The 20,994-nt window shown below is 46.7% G+C and overlaps 1 protein-coding gene across 8 annotated transcripts in view; it reads right to left on the bottom strand.

The window, feature by feature from the left end:
* LOC140384654 (serine/threonine-protein kinase BRSK2-like) overlaps positions 1-20,994 on the bottom strand; it is a 1,379,643-nt gene that overhangs the window by 150,108 nt on the left and 1,208,541 nt on the right. For 2 of the 8 annotated variants that reach the window (XM_072466558.1, XM_072466559.1), the window contains exons 11-16: positions 19,876-19,973; positions 18,640-18,790; positions 17,874-17,939; positions 16,379-16,439; positions 15,346-15,949; positions 3,429-3,477 (exon numbers count right to left, since the gene is read on the bottom strand). In XM_072466558.1, the coding sequence (XP_072322659.1) occupies positions 3,429-3,477; positions 15,346-15,949; positions 16,379-16,439; positions 17,874-17,939; positions 18,640-18,790; positions 19,876-19,973 (1,029 nt within the window). The remainder of the gene's footprint in view (positions 1-3,428; positions 3,478-15,345; positions 15,950-16,378; positions 16,440-17,873; positions 17,940-18,639; positions 18,791-19,875; positions 19,974-20,994) is intronic. The other 6 variants (XM_072466562.1, XM_072466563.1, XM_072466560.1 and 3 more) reach the window with 3 other exon arrangements.

Genomic DNA, 20,994 nt, shown 5'->3' with positions numbered 1-20,994 from the left:
TAATACATACCACCACAAGGCTCAAGAAGATTCGAAAGAGGTGTTCAACACCTTGAAGGTGTCTTCGCAGAACAATAAAAGCAGAAATTAATTCCAATGGCTGATGGGTCACTAACCAGAGGACACAGATTGAAGATAATTAGCAACAGAATCAGAGGCAACATGAGGGAAAAAAATATACAGCAAGTTGTAATGCACTGCCTGAAGCTCGGGGGAAGCAGGTTCAATAATTTAGTTTCAAAAGGGAATTGGAAAATATTTGATGCAAAAAGACTTGAAGAGCTATTTGAAAAGAGCAAGGGAATGGGACTATTTGAACAGTCCCTTCAAAGGCACGATGGGCAGAGTACCTCTTCCTGTGCTTTATCATGCTATGATTCCATGAATCTTTTCTGGTCTGGGTGCCAAAAACTGGCCTTACAGGTCTGCCTTTAGTGAATTTGGCAGATTTAAAACTCCAACACAGCACAGATCATCACGATGCACTATTTTGATTTCTAAGCTGATAAATATTTAGAACAGATGAAAGCGCCATTAGGCACGGCAGTTAGATATTTCTTGTGAAGCAGATGAAATATGGGTTTCTGAACTAAACAGAGTGCAATGATTCTGTCCAAACTATCTCAATACATGCTGCTGTCAGCGGTTCAGAGCGGATGGCAGGTTTGCAGGGAATGATACTTTATGCAAACACCTTTGAAATACGCATTAATGAGTTATGTAGCAACAGCTTTGCAAGAAAATAACTGTTTTATTTGGACACGTTGCTTTCTCAATAATGCTTTGCAAAATTAGCATCTATCTTAGATGCGGGACCAGGGTCTGGGTGAAGATATACGTGTTTACAAAAATTAATCCAGCAAAATATTCAGTTTCTTTCGTTTCCATATTGAGGGGCTTGACAAAACACATTTTCTAGATTTGTGCATGAAGAACGACTGAGTGAAGAAGTCTTTCTCAGCCGCCTCTGGAGAGATTAGAGGGAAAGCCTGGTGGTGGTGGTGGTGGTGGGCGGAGGGGGGGGGGGGGGGGTGGTGTTGGTAGAAGGGAAGACATTTACATGTTCCTGACAAAGCACATTTAATTATAAAGTACATAAAAGTTGAGCTTCGCCTGATATCTGAAAGACAGCATGCCCAGATCACAGTGGCACAATGTAGTAATTGTTTGGCTAATAAAATGGTCTAAGGCAGGGCAGACTGGCAGTAAAAATAGCCTAACATCATACTTTGCAACGTGACTTATTTTTTTCAACTAATTCCAAATTCTTCTTTTCCCTGAAAATTATTCCCATAATAACTCTTGGTCTTCGTCATAAAAACAGCTCCAGGGCAGATTCTCTAGAAACACAGGAATTGCTGGGCAAACAAAGACCAACATCCAGCTGCCATCCTGGTCGTCACGTAAAATGAAGGAAAGATTTACGGCCATATAGAGCCTTTCATGGCATCAGGTCAACTCAAAGGTATTTACAGCCTGTGGAGGACTTTTGAAGTATAGAGTGGAATTTTCCAATTTTGTTTTTCAAAGTGTTGTCTCCAGTGGGTTTTCCCGTTGTATTTTTAAACAAATTGGAAGGAAAAAAAGGGAAGAGGCGGGTCCCACGGCGTCATGCTGGCCAGTGATGCTCTGTATGGGCCCGCCCACCAACATCCTCAGTGCCAAACACATCGGGCCACCATTTATGAAAGATCAAAAAAGAAACCAAAAAAGGGACCCACTCAATGTACATGGAAATCCCCACCCCCAGGGTAACGTCCCCCCCCCCCGCCCAACCACAGGCACGGAAGCCTCCCCCCACCATACCGCGGACACGAAACACAGGGGTAGCACTGCCCAGGCATGGCCCTCCCCCCCACCCCAGGAAGCTGTACTCACCTCTGCATCCCCTCCCTCCTCCCCATCCCCACCCCCCTTCCGCAGTCACTCTTGCAAGGTAGGAAACACGCAGTATTTTGCAAACTTCTATGAATAACAATGTGATCATCATCAGATAACCTGTGTTTCTGATGTTGGCTAAGAGACAAATGTTGGTCAGAACATCGATGATAACTCCCCCTCTTCGAAATAGTGCCAGGGGATCATTTACGTACACCTGAGAGGGCCAACATTTAACATTTCATCTGAAAGATCGTGGCCTGGATTCTCGCACCCCGGGGCCGAACCGGAGAATCGCCGGGACCGGCGCGAATCACGCCACGCCGCCCCGACGGCGGTCCGCCGATTCTCCGCAGAGGTTGGTGCCTTGGCACCGGCGCGGTTGGCGCGGCGGCAGTTGTGGGTCGCTCTACGGCCCCCCCCCCCCCCCCCCCCCAGCGATTCTTGGCCTGGGATGGGCCGAGCGGCCACGCCAAAAAAGCCGAGTCCCGCCGGCGCCGTTTACACCTACTCTTACCCGGCGGGACCTCGGCGTGGATGCATCCGGGGGCTGCCTGGTGCGAGGAGGGGGGGTCCGACCCCGGGGGTGGGCCTCCGCTGTGGCCTGGCCCGTGATCGGAGAGCCTACCGATCGGCGGGCCAGCCTCCCGGGCTGGGGGCCTCTTTTGTTCCGCGTCGGCCCCTGTAGCCCTACGGCATGTTGCGTCGGGGCCGGCGCTGAGAAGGGAGCCACTGCGCATGCGCGGCAATCGCGCCGGTCCCACTGCGCATGCGCGGACCCCACGGCGCCCATCTGACGTCGGGATCGGGGGCGTGGATCGCTTCAGTGCCATGCAGGCCGCCTGTAGGGGGTCAGAATTTCTGCTCCTGAGGCCATGTTGACGCCGTGGAGAAACGCGACGGTGTTTACGACGGCCTCAACACTGAGCCCAGGATCACAGAATCCCACCCCGTACACCTGACAGTGCAGCCCTCTCTCAATACTCCACTGGAGTGTCAATCTCTCTCAAGTGGGACTTAAATCCATGATCTTCTGTCTGCGAATTGAGAATGCTATGGCTGACATGCAATACAGGTGACAATGGACTTGTCGACTTATTCTGGAAAGACAGCCAGACTTTAGGGGCCCGCAGCCTTTTGAAGAAAAATGTTTTCTACATTACAATTCGAAAATCAAAGTGCAGTCTCTGAATAGTCAGCTGTGTTGTCAATCATAGAACACTGCATGTGTTAATAAATGCTGGGGGCTGCAGTCTGCTGGCTTGAATATCTTCAGCTCACTGTGATGATGCTGGGAGCCTGCAAGAATTCAAAGCTTAGTTTTCTCACAAAAGCCACTGACAGAAAATATTTTACAGGCATTCAAGACACAAAAGATTGCTAATGAGGAGAAGGGTGGCTGCAATGGGTCCTGGATCTCGAAATCGCACTGATGAGCGGTCTTTTTCTCACCGTAAACTGGAGAAATGGGTTGGAAATGGTTGGTACGTATAAGCAGTGAAGTACCCTGGCGACATATTTGCACTAGTGAGCAATAGGCAGTTACTTACTCTGGGGAAGACTCTGGAGTTAAGCTTGACATTTCCTCTGGCGTAGGTACTGTATGAAGAGAACAAAGAAACACGTTATTTAAATTAAACATCGAACCATTAGCATCTTGGAGGCTTTTATACCTTTACTTGAAAGCATTAAAAAAAAAATCAAATGTATTGAACAGTTTAATCATTTAAAAGCTCTGAGACTTGCTCGCAATGTGTTTTGTTCTTGATACTTCAAAGAAATGCAAAGAAAATAACTGTAGCCTTTTCAAAATAGATTATTTTTATCGATTTTTGTGTCTGCCTGGGAAAGGATAAAGCCTTGTGAATCTAAACAAAATAGATACGGATAATTTGTTCATTTCAGACCCACGTGGACATCAGGCAGTGGACACCACTGTTCTCCATTGATGCCGCGGAGGTTAGTGGACGGAATTCTCCCATCTGGGGACTAGGTCCCGTGATGGGAGACGGGAACAGGCAGTGTTTCTGCCGCAGGAAAATGCACCACATCATCCGGCTCAGGCCTCATTCATTATGCAACCAGTGGTTTGGCGCCTCTGCTACGGTGGGGCAGGTCTATTGGAAGGTAGTCCGCTGTCCTACCTGGGTGCCATATTGAAAAGGCGCCCAGCATCACCAACCCATTATTGAAGAAAGAAGGTAAACCTTCTGAAAATGAAGATAGATCTCCGGGAGCACGCTGAGGACCTCCTGAGAAAGAGGGTGGATCTCCAGGAACATTCTGAAGCTGGAAGATGGACCCCCCAACCTTCAGAACTCTGCATCTGGAAGGTCCACCTTATGACGCCTTCTCCACCTGGAGCTGTGGTGCTGCGGGGCCCAAGGTTGCAGTCGGCCTCTATCCTGAACCCCGCAGGCAGTTCCAGTTGAATCCCGACATCTGCACGCCACGCTGTACCAATCGTGTTTCACACCAGCGTGCTGACACTTTCATCTGCATCCCATTAACAGGATGCAAATGATTTTCACGCTGGCTTCCAGCTGTTTCCCCACTGGCCACGGTGGGCACCAGAGGAAGATTCTGCTGCAAATATTTTTGGGACTCCCACCAAATCGCCCCCCCCCCCTGTTGGTGAGGGCTTGGGAGAATTCCGCTCAATATACAAAAATGTCCATCCAACAAAATCAAGCAAATGTTGATTCTGAAAGACAGATGGGAGGATCAGCATTTGGTGTGATGTGAGCAGCTGTAATCCATAACACCATTGTGATCAACCAGGAAAGGGGGCATTTCTACCAGGGGGTGGGGTAGAAGACCAAATAAATCTTCCAACCCCTCTTTAAAAATGGGAGTTTCATTGTCACAAAATGAAACATCTATTGGCTCATTCAGGGAACACTGGAGATGCTCATATGTCAGCTTGAATGAGATTCCCACCTCCTCCTAGGGGCAATTTTCTGTCGCTTCACAGAATGGAATCACCCAATGTGCAGAACCTCACTATCTCGGGGAGACAATGTAAAACGGAGACCTGGGGTTAAAGTCAATTGACCCATCTGAGAGTCTGATACAAAGTGAGGCCCAATTAACTCATTCCTCAGAATTGATCTCTTTAGTTTGCAATCTGTACATAATCAATTATCAAAAGTTAATCTGAAAGTTACTACATGTAGTCTTTTTCGATTATTAATGGACAGAAATAAATAATCTTAAAAGTCTGATTTTCCTCCTCGGTCATGCACTTGTGCAACCTTGGCAAGGTCAGACTTTGCCTGGTCCATGATTGCACCCTTAATTCTGGCTGATTTCTTGGGAGTCAGGCTCATTTTAATATTCCCGTCTGGATTCCTGTCTGCATTGCAAGGTGAGTGGAGGGTGAGGGAGGTGGTGGAGGATGAAAAAGAAGGGCCCTCGCTGCCATAGAACGGAGGAGCCTGAATATGCATAGTCTCGCCAGAGAAATTGTATTTCAACTATGCTGCAGCAATATTGAATGGTGTGTACAAATGGCATTTCTCGCATCTGGTGTTGCAATGGTATAAACGACATGCGGAAGTGGGATTCCTAAGGCAAAACACCTGCAATAAATATTATGTAATCCATATGTACTTCAATATAAATATATCTATATAAATATATATATTTGCAACTAACTATGAGATGTTTGCAAGGCATCAGGGAACTTAGCTAACTAACTTGACTACATTCCTTATATGGGCTGTTTCACCAGAAGCAGCCACAACAAGGCACACTCCGCAAGAATGTTCCTAATCAGCAGTCCTCGGGCAGATGCTCCTGTGGAATGCTGACAATGATATGTCGGGAACTACATATATATATAAAGACCCAAGGACATCCGATAAAGGGGTCTGGAAGATGTCATAAGGCCATGAGTAACCCCCCTAAGTGCCAATGAGATGATCACACAATTCCTTTCTGCCCAGTAACCAATTTCATCGGTTCTAAAGTTCAACATACGTCATCTTTAATCACTATGCTTGGACTGTGTCCAGTCGCAATGGGCTGAGTAACTGTTTAAAATGGTGTAAAGATCAATGATTTCCTTTGTTCGGCAGAGAAGTATCTGGGCTGCCCAGAGATTTGCTCCCTGTTGGTGTAAGAACTTTAATAAACTGCTTTGACGATTGGAGCAGACCCGAGTGTCAAGTGATTCTTTTGGATTCGTTCCTGCTAACACAACAGGAAATGCATCAGCAGACAGGTTCCTGTCACATGCACACGCTTCCACATTGTAGTCCTGACATCAATTTGAGCACTCTGAAGCGGCAGAGATTTTTCGCCTTTGCCCATTAGAGTTATCCAAGGGAGTTGGCACAATTCAGGAAAATGGACCCCATGTTTAAAAGGAAACAATTACATTTCTTCTCCTAACATTCTTTGGATTCATGCTGAGCCAGCAATTAATCTACCATGGAAAGCTGGTAAATAATGAAATGGCAGAAGAGCTTTCATGCATTTTTCAAACATTTTTTTGCCTATGGAATGTACAGTAATACTGGGCCAGACGATTCGAGATTTTAAAATCTATTACATAAAGTGTACAGCAGAGAAATAGCCCATCCGACCCAAAGGTCCATGCATTCGCATGAAAGGGATTTTTATTAATTAGCAAATTAAAACGTTTTAGCTTTCCTTTTGGCAGCAAACTAAGCAATTAAGTTGTGGCGATGATGTATGTTTGGTTTTTAAATTCCCCCACGGTAACACAGGGGAGTGTAGGCAAGACCAGAAGCATAATCATGGCCAAAATCTTTTCCCCGGCGCTCTTTTGCATTGTTAGCCAAGAAAAGCACGTGAGGGGATGTTACGATAGAGACATTTTTACGGGGTACATCCAAATACTGGAACCTGCAGATTCTAACAGCTGAAAGTGCGGCTGTAAGTGATAGATTTTTAGTTTTTGAAAATACTGTGACATTTCTGCACCGCAACTAAAAAAACTGTTTCTCCTGCAACCTTTGCTGTTACGAATATATTATTTGGAAAGCAATAAGAAAAAAATCATGGTTGTATTATAATCAGAGGTTATTAGTGAAAATGAGTCATCTAATTTGCAATACAAAAATACTGCAGTGTGGGAGTCAAAGGGGTGTGATTGTTGTTATGTAGATTTGAAAGCATCTGATGTAGACCGGCGCTGTGGTTGTCTTTACACTGAAACAGCCACTAAAAGCCCTCAATTACAAGCTCTCACTGGTAGGTCCCAAAGAAGAAAAGCAAATTTAGCAAAACACTAATTTTGGAATAGGGCCCCTGACGGAAGGCATACGTTGCATAAAATTAATGAAGAATAATAAATCAAACTTTTACAAATATGTGTTGGAGCACCGGAGAATGCCACACAGAGAGACCAAAGGTGGAGTTTAATGTCCTCCCCGTGGTGAGCTTGGTGGTGGGCAGAGGGTGTTTAATCAGACAGGAGGATGGTGGGTGGCGAGCCCATTATCTTGCTGCCTCCTCCCTGTTTAAGTCCATGGCGAGAAGGCTGGTAAAAAAGCCTTCCACCTTCACCGCCAATTGATGCCCTTATGTGGGCAACCAGCAGCCACTTATGGATCTCATCCCACCGCCGCTGTTCTTAACCAAGGGCTCTCCATGTGGGGAACACCAGAAGCAAACCCATGCAGGCTCCCAGGGAGGGTCCCTTCAAAAGGCACTCAGTGCCTGATCGAGGGACTTGGCCTCAGAAGGTGGGGACCCACTGAGGCCTATCCCTTCCACCCTCCCCCGTCATCACTCATCAGTGGCCTGGGATCCAGGGACAATCTTAAGCTGCTGGGGCAACTCCACACACAGACCAGGGCTGAGGAGGGCAAAGAAACCTGTTCTTTCTATTAGTTAAAATCAAAACAGATCAGTCAATATGAAAAAACACTATGAATCTGGCTGTCAAAAACAGAGAAAGTTGAAGGCGAGGCAGGGGGACAAAGCTCGGCAAAAAGATAGTTTGGCACTTCATTTAAACAGGTTTGAGGTATTGAGTCGTGCCCAAACTGCACTTTCATCCTCAACAACAACCATCCACAAAACATTTTGGTGACTTGGCTCATGATTCCGACCTGCCGATTTCCAGAGACAACACATCGGCTGGAAAATGTGAAAATGAAGTGGACTCTGACATTTGAATGGAACTACAAGATACTGCTCAAACGCATTGTCCAGCAGCTGAAGTGAGGGACGAAGCCCACCCTGAAGACATCGCCTTCTGGCAAAAATCTGTTCCACTGGGTATGATTGAATATTTCGTAATAAATAGATCAGAGAACATAGGTAACATGGAAGATTTGAGAAGAGAGTTTGAGGTTCGAGGCAGAAAGCGGTTTAGAAGTTTTTGTGAGTCCCATTTTATGATGATGAACAGAATTAGCATTATGGAAAGAAGGCAGTCTACGGTTATGTTTGCAAATTATTCCCTGACCCCAGTAAAAGGAAACAAGCATCAAAGGTACTCTTACTGGAGAAATGGTGGAAGAGATATTGCCGATCATGAAACTTCCAAACGTCATATTAAGAGGATGTGTGCGTTCGTTCAAAGATGTGAATTATCTGGAAGAATTGATTCGGTGTTATTGGCTCAATTTGAAAAGGAGCATTCTTACTGGAGGAAAGTGTTGAGACGTGGTGTTACCACAATAAAACTGCTGTCTTCCTTGGGACTTTCTTTAAAAAGGACATGAGGAGTCATCAGAGGTCATTCTTTAGCTCGCTTTGAGTATCTCAGTGAATTTGATGAGTTTCTCAAAGAGCATTTGAAAAGTTATGAATATTGTTGCTCGGGCAAGACCAACTTTTTAATGTACAGAACCTATGCTGACTTCAGCACTATACTGAAAGAGTGGCTCAGAAACCAATTCATTAATGAAAGCAAAGATGTCAAATATTATTCCATAATAGTTGATTCAACACCAAATGTGAGTCGTGTGTGACCAGTGATGGTGAAGTTGGAGAGCGAATTCTCTGTTTTGCTCAGCTACAATCCCACATTTCTGATAGCCTGGAGACACCTGTTTTGGACATTATTGCAAATTTAGGTACGGACATCAAAAATTGTCATGGGCAGAGCTTCGGTAATGCTTCAAATATGGCAGGAAAATATCCATACATGAGTGGCCTGTGTCCCTCCCAGCATTGGGCCCACCTCCCCGTTTCCCCCCGCTTCCCATGTCGAGTGCTTATTCCCCTTTTTCTCAGTGGCCCTCTCCCCCCTTCCATTACCCCCCCCCCCCCCCCCTTCCCTCCACTCCTGTCTGCCCCTCTCCACCTCCTTAATTGGTGCCTACAACAGGTCCTCAAAGAGATTTGCAAATGTCCGTCACGTGTCATGGTATCTCTCCTCGGAACTCCTGATTGAGAATTTTATCTTTTCAAGCATTAGGAATTCAGCCAGGTGTGAGAGCCACTCCGAGGCTCTGGGGAGGGGCGGCAGGGGCGGCGGCGGGGGGGGTGGGGCTACTGACTTCCACCCCAGCAGAAGGCTCTGCTGGGCGATCAGAGAGGCAAAGGCCAGGGCGTCTACCATCTTCCCTCTGAAGGGCTCTGGATGCTCCGACACCCCGAAGACTGTCACAAATGGGCATGGTTCCATCTTAACCCTGGACATGGCCTCAAAGAAGACTGTCCAGAACCTGCTGATTCTAGGGCAGGACTAGAACATCACCACCTTCAGTGCTTCCCAAAACGGTGAGGGTGGGACTGCTTTCTCTTTTCTATCGTCGCCATGTGTGACCTGTTGTAGCCGGCCTTCTACCTCCCCCCCTCCCCCCTCCCCCCTCCCCCCACCTGCTTCCTGCCTCCCTCCCAGAACTCCAACACCCTTGTGATCCCCCCTCCCTGTCCCCCGTCTCCTCCCTGGCTTTACCCCTCTCTCTACATCCCCTGTTTCCTCCCTTCTTATTTTTTGTCTCCCCTGAACTTCTGTTTTCCCCTTCCCCCCTGCGAGATGCTCCCTCCTTCCCTTCCAACAGATGAGCCAAGGCCTCCTCATTCACTTTACCTCCATTCACCAGCCTATTCGCTAGTGTAGCGGTTCCACTTAATGGTTGGATTCCCCAAATAGCCCCGTATGCATCTCTCACACCTACCCCCCACCCCCCCCCCCCTCCCCCGCACCGCCCTGCGTATGTTCGCCCCTGCCCCCCTCGGATCCCTAAGGCCCATGTTGCATTCCTTGCCCTCTACTGCTATTTCCCAGGTTGTGTTTCTGCACCGGGGCTCTTTGCCGTGAAAGGTGATCCAAGCTTGGCAGGGTAGAGCATGCCAGTCCACACCTTGCTTTAGTACATGTGGATTTGGCCCTCTTGGATTGTGCCCCGCGCTTGGTCAGGTCTGCTCCAATGTTTTGGTACAAGCGGATTGAAAGACCTTCCCACTTCCACGTCTTCACACTTTCCGCCCATAGCAGGATCCGCTCTTTATCCTGGTACCTGTGGAGCCTCACAACCATCGCCCATGGTGGCTCGCCAGCCTTGGATCGCTGCCGAAGCGACCTGGTGTGGTCTACCTCCGGGAGCCTGGTGAACCAGCTTCCTGAGCATTGCTGCCACATACTCTATGGGGTTCCTCCCCTCCGTGCCCTCCGGCAGCCCCACGATCCGCAGGTTTTGCCGACGTGATCGGTTCTCCTGGTTGTCGATTTTCTTCTTCAGCCCTTTCTGTGTCTTAACCGGCCTCGCTCCCTTGGCTTCAAGGGCCGCGATCCAATCCCCCTGGTTCGTGGCGGCTTTCTCCAGGTTGTTGCCTCTTGGGCCTCTGCACCATTCTGCTCACAGCCTCCCTCATGGGGATTGTCGCGGCTTCAACTTCTGTCTCCACGTCTGCCACAAGGTCCTTCTTCATCGCCTCACGATGCTTCTGGAGCTCGGAGGCGATAAGACCCATCATTTTCTTCAACAGTGCCTGGATCTGCGATGGAAAGTCCGCGGGACTGTCCGTCCTCGGTTCCTTGCCGCTGTCATAATATACACATCATTATATGATGGTGTAGAGACACACACTGACTGACACACTGCAAGACCAATCAACATACACAACACAGCAGCCAATCACCAGTTAGGGCAGGGTCACTATAAAGACAGAGGGCACTAGTTTTCCCGCTCATTCGGGATGCAGCCTCTGAGACAGACAGAGCCCGCAGTCAGTAACACAAACATCCACCATGTGCTAGCAGTATAGGCTGGTCAGGTTAGGCATAGGTCTTCAGTCAATCTAACATAGTGACGACCCACAGTCCAAGTGTGTTTAACAGCTCTTAGTTAAATAAAATAGAGTTGTGCTACTACAAGTGTTGGTAGCCTGTCTATGTTACTGCTAAGGTAAATGCAGTCTCCACAGATCCAGAGTACCCAACACATCAGCCGCCACGCGGGTTTTCCTGCTCCGAAGCTCAGGTATCCCGCGCCTCCTCTTTGGTGGCTCTGTGTTGGGACACTTACTGTTTGTGTTACGTATTAACGATTTGGACGCGAACGTGGGGAGCATGGTTGGGAAATTTGCAGACGACACAAAGATTGGCCGAGTGGTGGACAGTGTAGAGTAGAGCTACAATCTCCAGAATGATATGGATAGATTGGTGGAGTGGGCAATAAAGTGGCAGATGAAATTCAACACAGAGAAGTGTGAGGTCACACATTTAGGGAGGTTCAACAGTTGTAAGGAGTGCGCAATAAATGGGAAGAGACTAAGAGGGGTAGATGAAGTACGAGATCTTGGTGTACAAATACACAGGTCCCTAAAGACAACAGTTCAAGTTGACAATGTTGTTAAGAAAGCATATGGAAGGCTCTCCTTCATTGGCAGAGGTAGAGAATATGAAAGGATAAGGCTATAATGTTGGAATTTTATAAAACACTGGTGAAGCCACAACTGGAGTATTGTGTGCAGTTCTGGGGCGTGATTCTCCGACCCCCCACCGGGTCGGAGAATCGCCGGGGGCCTCCGTGAATCCCGTCCCCGCCGTGTCCCGAATTCTCCGCCACCGGAGATTTGGCGGGGGCGGGAATCGCGCCGCGCGGCGGTATTTCCCCCGGCGATTCTCCGGTCCGCGATGGGCCGAAGTCCCGCCGCTGTCCACCCACGCCAGCTGGCGTGGATTGAACCACCTTTCGAACGGCGGGACAAGGTGGCGCGGGCGGGCTCCGGGGTCTTGGGGGGGTGGCGCGGGGCAATCTGGCCCCGGGGGGGTGCCCCCCACGGTGGCCTGGCCCGCAATCAGGGCCCACCGATCCGCGGGCGGGCCTGTGCCATGGGCGCACTCTTTTCCTTCCGCCTTCGCCATGGTCTCCACTATGGCGGAGGCGGAAGAGACCCCCCTCCACTGCGCATGCGCGGGGATGCCGTGAGCGGCCGCTGACTCTCCCGCGCATGCGCCGCACGGCAAAGTTATTTCTGTGCCAGCTGGCGGGGCACCAAAGGCCTTTCCCCCCAGCTGGCGGGGCGGAAATCAGTCCGGCGTGGGCCTAGCCCCTCAAGGTGAGGGCTCGGCCCCTCAAGATGCGGAGAATTCCGCACCTTTGGGGTGGCGCGATGCCGGACTGATTCGCACCGTTTTTGGCGCCAGTCGGCGGGCATCGCGCCGATTGCAGAGAATCCCGTCCCAGGTCACCACATTACAGGAAGGATAGAATTGCTCTGGGGAGAATAGAGAGGAGGTTTACAAGAATGTTGCCTAGGACTAGAAAAGTGTGGCTACGAGGAAAGATTGGATAGGTTGGGGTTATTTTCCTTGGAGCGAAGGAGGCTGAGGGGTGACTTAATTGAGGTGTACAAAATTATGAGGTAAGGCATAGCGTGGACAGGAGAAAATTGTTCCCCTTGGTGGACAATTCTAGAACCAGGGGACATAGATTCAAGACAATCTGCAGAAGGTGTAGCGGGGACATGAGGAAAACCTTTTTTATGCAGAGGGTAGTGGGTGTCTGGAATTCGCTGCCTGATTTGGTGGTGGAGGAAGAGGCCCTAAACTCTTTGAAACAGTACCTGGATCTGCACCTTAAGTGCTGTAAGCTACAGGGCTATGGACCGGGTGCAGGAAAGTGGGATTAGAAACGGCACCTGGGTTCCTCGAGCTGACATGGACAAGATGGGCTGACTGGCCTCCTTCTGTGCTGTAACTTTTCTATGATTCTATATGAACCGATGCACCACCTTAAATTGTATGAGACTCATCTTCGCACAAGACGAGGTTGAGTTGACTCAGCGCGTTATTTCACTCCCAATTCCCCACCCCATCGCCATCCCCAATTCCTCCTCCCACTTCCACTTGATCCCTTCTACCAATGCCGACCCTTTTCCTCCCAACCACCCATAAATGTCCCCAATCCTGCCTTTCCCCCACACATCTGGGGGAACTTCTATACCTTAGCATTTTTCACTGGTCTTGGGGGCAACACACACACATACACATGCACACCCACTGGTATAAGCCTGCTGAGGAGTTGGGAACATACTGAAGGGAATGTATAAGCTTTTTTATAGCTTCAAACAGTATTAGATACAGTACTGTAATGTAGGTATGTTTTTAATGTAGTGGTTCATCATAGCAGGTCTCTCCTGTAAAGGTAAGCTGACACTTATATTGACAAAAATTGCAGAAATGTTGTCATACATTACAGTACTTTTCCAATTGTCAAATAATGCAGTAGAAAATAAAACTATATATATATATATCCTGTCAGGTTCTGCTATTATGTTTTGTGCTGTGATTGAAATTGACTGACAGTTCTGGCTATTAAAAAACCTTGCTGCAACTTCTTCCCTCCATTAATTGACAGATAGCCTGCTTTGGAAGTTGAACACCATACAGGTCTGTCGATTTCAGGCAATGTAGCTGAAATCTTTTGTTCTGACTGCTGTAGCCATTATGAATGTTTGGCTGGGTTTCAAGAGCTCTTAATGACTTCAGCTCAGTAGGTGATGTACTTTTTCATGAACGATTGAATCTTTGAAGTGGCTGTAATAACAGAATATGCCTTTGATGTGATTTATTTTTTGCTTAAATACCTAAGAGACACTTAAAGAGTTATAATTTAATTTGCACTGGAGTAGTTTCTTTCCTTTACAGTATTAATGATAGTGTATGTTAATTCAGCATTTTCTTACATTGTTAGATGTTTAAGATTTTTCCAATGGTTTGAAAATAATTCCCATTACTGCTGCATAGCACCTGAGGGCAACACATACTGCATATGTAAGTTAGTGGCTATAGAGGATGCACGGGGGAAGCAGGGTGGTGGCCTGCATTGACATAGGAAGATGGGAGGAAGGTTGAGGCGGGTGAGGTTAGAGCATAGAACATAGAACTTACAGTGCAGAAGGAGGCCATTCGGCCCAACGAGTCTGCACCAACCCACTTAAGCCCTCACTTCCACCCTATCCCCGTAACCCAATAACCCCTCCTAACCTTTTTGGACACTAAGGGCAATTTAGCATGGCCAACTCACCTAACTTGCACGTTTTTGGACTGTGGGAGGAAACCGGAGCACCCGGAGGAAACCCACGCAGACACGGGGAGAATGTGCAGACTCCGCACAGTGACCCAGCGGGGAATCGAACCTGGGACCCTGGCACTGTGAAACCACAGGGCTACCCAGTTGTGCTGCCGTGTTGCCCCATTAGGAAGCCCTTTAAATGATGTGGGTACTGGGCTGTTGTGTGGTGAACTGTATACACCCCTCATGCAATGCATCCCGACTTCGAAAATACACTGTGATCTCCTGTGAAAAGTTAAAAATCCCAGGCAAATCTCACACAAATGGTCGGGTGTACATTCTCGAAGGTATGCAAAGTGCCCAGGTTTTCCCAAGCTCACGCAAAACTCCGGGCTCCGGTACCCAGCATTATTAAAGGCCTTCGATTTAGGTTGCCTCTAAAGCTGAACTGCAAAAGCTGGGTGTTAAACTGAGTTGACTATGACATGAAACTGTCCACTGCTGATTATTTCATCAATATTCACTATTGATTCAGACTGATAACATTTAATATCACTCACGGCAATGTCCCTCCATGCCTACAAAATTCCATTTGTGCTATGACACCAGAGGTTTTCCCACATAGTGATATCGGCTGGTGCATTTAAAAAAAAGTGAAACCCCTGTTCAGTGGTCACCTGCAGTGAGCGTGAGAGTGAAAGTTTGAGTGAGTGACATTTATGAATTTGAATCCTGACAATCGAATGATGAAATTTATGTTTGTAATCTTGATGGTTTAGGGAGCTAGCGTGGGGGCTACCTGAAGGGAAGAATTGAATATACTTCCTCCAATAACAAGCTTTAGCTTTACAGCAGCCATAAATCTTTAAAGTACTGAAACTTGATAGGAACTGAATTCTCATCTCCAGCACTCATTCAAAAACCAAGCAATCGCCCAGTTCAAAACAATCACAGTTATTGCTGCCACAATAGAGGATCTGAAGAGAACATTTAATTGAGCTAATATAAAAGAGCTTACCCTGTAATTTCCTGCGATGGAACCGAGGTGATCCGAGGAAACTGTTCTTGATTGAATTCAGCCGCGTCCTCCAAGGCATCCCTCCAATGCTGGGGCTGGATGGCGGTGTTGGATTCGGAGTACTTGCCGGACTCTCCTTGGGAGTGTGGACTGGTGTACCCTTTGGGGTGGGGAGGGGGCTTCCCCGTGGGGAAGGGTGAGGGGTCACCTGTATTATGGGGATAGATTTGGTGCTTGGATCAGTACCAGGGATTAATCTGACAAGAGAATGGGGGGTAATGTGGACCGACGGAACAAACAATTGGGTCGGTGATGCGACTGCAGGTTGCTGACTCTGAACATTTTGAACAGGGGTTTTATGTGGGGTGGGTGCTTCTGATGTCACAACAGGGAGAGGGTTAGATTTCGTGCTTTGCAAAGGCTTATCTGAAAATTTACTTTTGGCAGGAAGAGTCTGCGTCTTTGGATTGGGTTGAAACTTTGGTTGAAGCACAATACTGGGCTTTGCCGACTTTCTATTACAATGAGGAACTATGGAAACATGTGTTTTGCGAAAGGGGGTAAGCTCAGAACTCTGGGGAGGAACAAAAAACTTTCTGATGGGCTACGCAACAGACAATGTCATGCAAGGAGAGTCAAAGGAGAAAAAACAGACAAGACAAAGCATGGAGGACAGACACAAATCAGGAAGATGGGAGTGCAGAAAACAAAAATACGTGCTGTTAGGCAGTAAGCAACACATCATAACAAAAAAGTGAGCATAAAATACTATCAAATACATAGGCATTCAAAAATCATAAGATTTATGCCAGCAAATTAATAGGGCGAGAAGCAGCACATTGTAATTAATGTGTTTGATGAGCTAAAAGGCAAACACATAGCCGAGGTGGTAACAATTGTAACTCATAGTTAAGGGGTTCAACCAATCCTTGTAGTTGTTACTTATAGAGGCAAAACTCAAGACGCAAAAAGCATTACTTAATGAAATGTAATTGGAAGTATAATGTGGGGGTTTTTGGTCAGTATCACTTACCCTTGGACTGCTTAGAGGGCTAGTGGAGAGGCCAGAAGATGCTCCACTTATTGACCTGGATCTGCATAGAAGAAAGTACACCGGATCAACTCAGTATTTTAAATGTCTATTTCATAAAGAGGCAATGTTCAGAATTCATCGCCCTCTCAAATAAGATGCACTTGATCCTATGTCTCCTTTAGGCTCCCATTTATCACAATATTGAACTGCTTTTTGGGAGACGGAGCAAGGTACTTAACAAATCAGAATTCTCTCCAACATTCTCCCCTTGTCTCCTGAAGCAGCTGTCTATTTCAGGGGAAAAGGTTCCCAGGCCCTCCAGAGCCTAGCCCAATTGCCCAAGACAACCATTGTTAGGAGGCTACATTGCTGAGTGATTGTGTGTAGGTGTGATAGGGAAGAGGTGATGGATGTCCCAATGCTCAGACTCGTCAGGTCTTCACTTGATGTCCACAAAGACAATTCCAGCAGAGAAGTCCCCAGCTGATTCCCGCCCCCCTCCCTAGCCAGTGGCGTTAAGCCTATTGATACACCCCGTACTAATGCCCCAGTTCGGATCAGCTAACTGCGCACATTAGACTGGGAATCGAATATTGGACCTTTGTGTTCCATATTGCTCAGGCTTACCAAGCAGCGCACTTACCAATTGAACCATCTGGAGAGCTTGTCACATTAGCTCAAATTACTTTCGCTACACATTATTCTTGTACCATCATGCGCTCCACAGGCTACAAATGTTTAAGACAAGTGACATATTGCGAAATGTGAGAGAACTATAAAGTTCTAGCACACTTAGTAAAAACGATTAAAATATATCGGTCTCACTTCTCCGTTATACATATTAAAGCTGTCAGGCACTAATTCTATTTCAGTACACTGCAAAACAGCACCTCTTAGTATAGACAACCATTGCAGAAAAGCTCCACTCAATTGTAAAATTAACGGACAGATTTGCTCAATGTTGCTTCTGAATAATTTAATCAGTGTAAAATAAAGATTAATTAGAACCAGTAACATCCCACGAGATGGAAGAAAGAACATTAGGAAACTTTTACATGCAGATATACCAAGCTTTTAACACCTGTCACATTATCCAAGGGAACACCTTTAAATAAATCACCAGAATGCCATGCATAGTCTTTAGGGGAGGAAAAGGTCAGAGCATAGGTCAGAGCGTCAAAACAATTGGTAATTACTTTCCAACTATGTGCACTTGAAATGTTCAGGCTTTCAACAAATAAAAATAAACTAAGTTGGGGAAGAAAAAAAGGTGGAAAGGTGAAAACTACCCAAGCCAGAGGTCAATCAAGGCTGTGGACATGGTGTGCAACAGAAGAAACTCTTTGCCATTCAGATATGGGACGGAAACCTCTAAGGAGTGAGGAGAGGGGAAGAAGAGAAGATATCTTAGCTATTCCAACAACCATGTGCACTTAAGGGCATCTAATGCAGCTATGCACAGTGAGGGAGAAATCATGTGAAACACTTTTACTACCTTTCTTCTTTGTTGATTCTGGGATTGGCATCTGTGATATCCAAGCTTTTACTGAACATACTTTTACTACAGTAGGGACAGTAAAACAAAACAAAAAAAAAACATAATTACATTGGTAAAGAATTTAAACAGGGGCTATTTTAAAACTTGATATATATATAGTTCAAAAAAGAAAGCTTTTGTTTTCAAAACTGAGAGCTACAGAAACAAATATCTTGAGCATATCAGTAAACGTCCTTAGCCCATTCAGGTTAATGAGACATGTTTTCATTGCTGGCAGCTGTGCCCCACTATTTCTCAAATAAGGTTAACACTAAATTAAATTAAGGTTGCAGGCAGATTAATATATGTATATTTGGCAAATAAAAAATTAGGATTTGAAAGTGCAGCATGAACATTCAACTCTCTTGTGATTCACAATTGAGTGTCTCCCCTTGACGCTGTCTTCCCTGATTCTTTGTCATGTAATGTTCAGCCTGTCCATGTTCAGGCACGCTGAAGCTCAAAACTCCCTGTGCTGTAAAATCAGCGTTCGGGTTTGTCACCCGCTTACATACATTGTCTCAATGTACAAGACCATAGATGCAAGGGCAGCACCAGATCGGTGCTCTGTGATTCACCATGGGAATTCTTCATTCTTGGTGGAGTTAACAGAATAATCACCGTACCATTAATGAGGTAAGCATAAAGAAAGCCAAAGTTCATTCCCTCTATTAGTTTGTGAAAAAGCATTTCATGGTTTTGACACCACAATGCAACGCTGTACCTCTGGCCGTGCTGTGCCATTTCAATTGCCCGTCGAGCTGGAACTGGGGAGCCGCCATCGGTGACACTCAGTACCTCCATCGATTTCCTTTCAGGTCGCCGTTTGCCATGTCGGTTTAACATTGGTGAGTCTACTCTTTTTCTAGGTGGATCTTTCAAGATCCAAATCAATTAAAAATTGCATATTAAAAAACGTAATTAGAATTATTCTGTGCATGTTAGACTTCCTTCCTAAAACATTCAGAACATCAAAGTTGTTTAAAGTGACCAATATTTTGAGCGGCAATTAGTATTGAAGCGTTTTTCCCCCCCCCCCACCATTGGTCCAGGTGTTGCTGGACTTATGAAGGCGATGAGCGCTCTCTATTGCTGTGGGTTACATTTGACAACAAATTTGTATGTGTGCAGTTACAGCAGAAACGCAAACAACCTTCAACAGAAAAACATTTTACATGGAACCAGTACGGCACAACAAAGTGCTGAGGGTTTTGGCCAAGGTTGGTATCATGACCAAGGGTGGTATCATGACCAGTACAGGCTTGGAGAGCCGAAGGGCCTGATCCTGTGCTGTACTGTTCTTTGTCCATTGGTCTGATTCTTGGAAAATGTTGGTGTTTCCAGGAAACATTCACCGATGGATTGATTATAGTTTCTGTATGGAGAATTTAAAAATAAGCTGGCTTGGGGATATATTTTGAATGGCCTCACCCTTTATTGGAAGCATCGACTCTGGACACTAGAAGCCCTCTGAGCCTGTTGAAAGGAATACCTCTTCATACACCAACTTATACAGTGAGTGTCATCAAGCTTTTCAACTGGAAGGGTATCGCGCCAAAACACAATCTTTATCTCACTTCAACAACTAAACATACACAGATTTCCGAAATGGTCGAAGAGATGATAATTAGGAGCTGGAAACCAGAGTGATTTCTTTTACTCTCCCTATCCAAAGGACAAGGAGGTAAATTCACATCACTTTACTATAGTCCCCAGTGAGATTAGGATATTCATCATAAACATGGGATTGAACAGGAGACTGTCAACGCTCTCAATAGATCCGCACAACTCTTCATTCAACCAATGAAGTAGGAGCATCTCAAGCACAAGGAATTGTTTGAATACTTAGAACTCAAAGGCTAGGATCAATGCATGGTCTTGTAGAAATGGGAAACATCAATGATTTGCATGCAGCTCTTCAGCTTATATGTGTGAAACACACAATGTCCTTTGTACTCACCTAGATCATTTTGAGGGGGCAAGTCTTCATCTTCATGGCTTGGATACCGTTCTTTCCGATCAAGAAGGAGAAAATAGATCATTTTTTCTTGATTTTCTCTAAATCAAGAAAAAAAATCAAATCAGTAGGCATCAGTCATTTGATATCATAGCAACCCTGCACAATTGTGTTACTGGTATAACAAAATTACAGTCTTTATTCAATTCTACCAGTATTATAAAACTATGGATACAATTTAACTAAATGGGAACATTTGTGGCCTGAACACGAGGGAAATTGCCACTTCTGAAAGTGTTGGGGTGATGGAGCGCTTGCAGCGGCGAGAAGGAAAACGCGAATGAACGGCACTCAGGTTAGATAAGGGACCTCAGCGGGGAACACACGGCTGAAGCCGCACATAACCCTGTTCTCTGCATTGAGGATCTCCACTCGCCAGAACTCCTTAGTGTAGCGAGAGTTCGCGACACCACTTTTAAATGGTGTCCCGATCTCCGAGGTCCCCGGTGCGACTCCCCACCCCCAGCCCCAACTCACCATGAGGCCCTTCCCCGGGCTCCCCCCACACCCCCTCCCAACACCCACGTAGGGCATCTCCGGCCCGGTCGCCACTGCATGAAAAATGCCAGTTTGGCACCTTGGAAATGTCAACCTCATACTCTAGCAATGCCCCTGTCACCGGGCAGTGCCACCTGGGCCCAGGTGGCACCAGTAGTGTCAGGGTACCACCCTGCCCATAGGGCATGCACCTGGGTGCCTCCAATCCCCTGGGATACACCAAGTGTTGTTCCATCTGGTCCCTGTATGTGGAGACCAGTACTGGACGGCACTCGCCCGAGGTCCCCAAGGCGAAGGGGATAGATCCCAACGCCTCAGGTGCCTCTGGAAACTGGATATTCCAGTAAGACTTGCTGTCTCGCTCTAATATGCAGATTTGTCAAAAAGTGATCCTGCCCACGACATCACCTGGCGTTGCAAGCTGGGTAGATCGGGAGCGGGTACTCCCAGCATCCACTGGCTACGTTGCACCGTGGGGGCGCTGCCTTTCAGGTGCAGCATGGCTGTTCAGTCCCACGCCCAATATTTCTGTATTTCTGCAGACTGCTCTATTTGTCTGTTCCT

The sequence above is a fragment of the Scyliorhinus torazame genome, chromosome 10 (assembly GCF_047496885.1).
Source record: "Scyliorhinus torazame isolate Kashiwa2021f chromosome 10, sScyTor2.1, whole genome shotgun sequence".
NCBI classification, from domain to species: Eukaryota; Metazoa; Chordata; class Chondrichthyes; order Carcharhiniformes; family Scyliorhinidae; genus Scyliorhinus; species Scyliorhinus torazame.
Note: the sequence above shows the minus strand (reverse complement) of the source record. Positions and strands in the feature narration are given on the sequence as shown.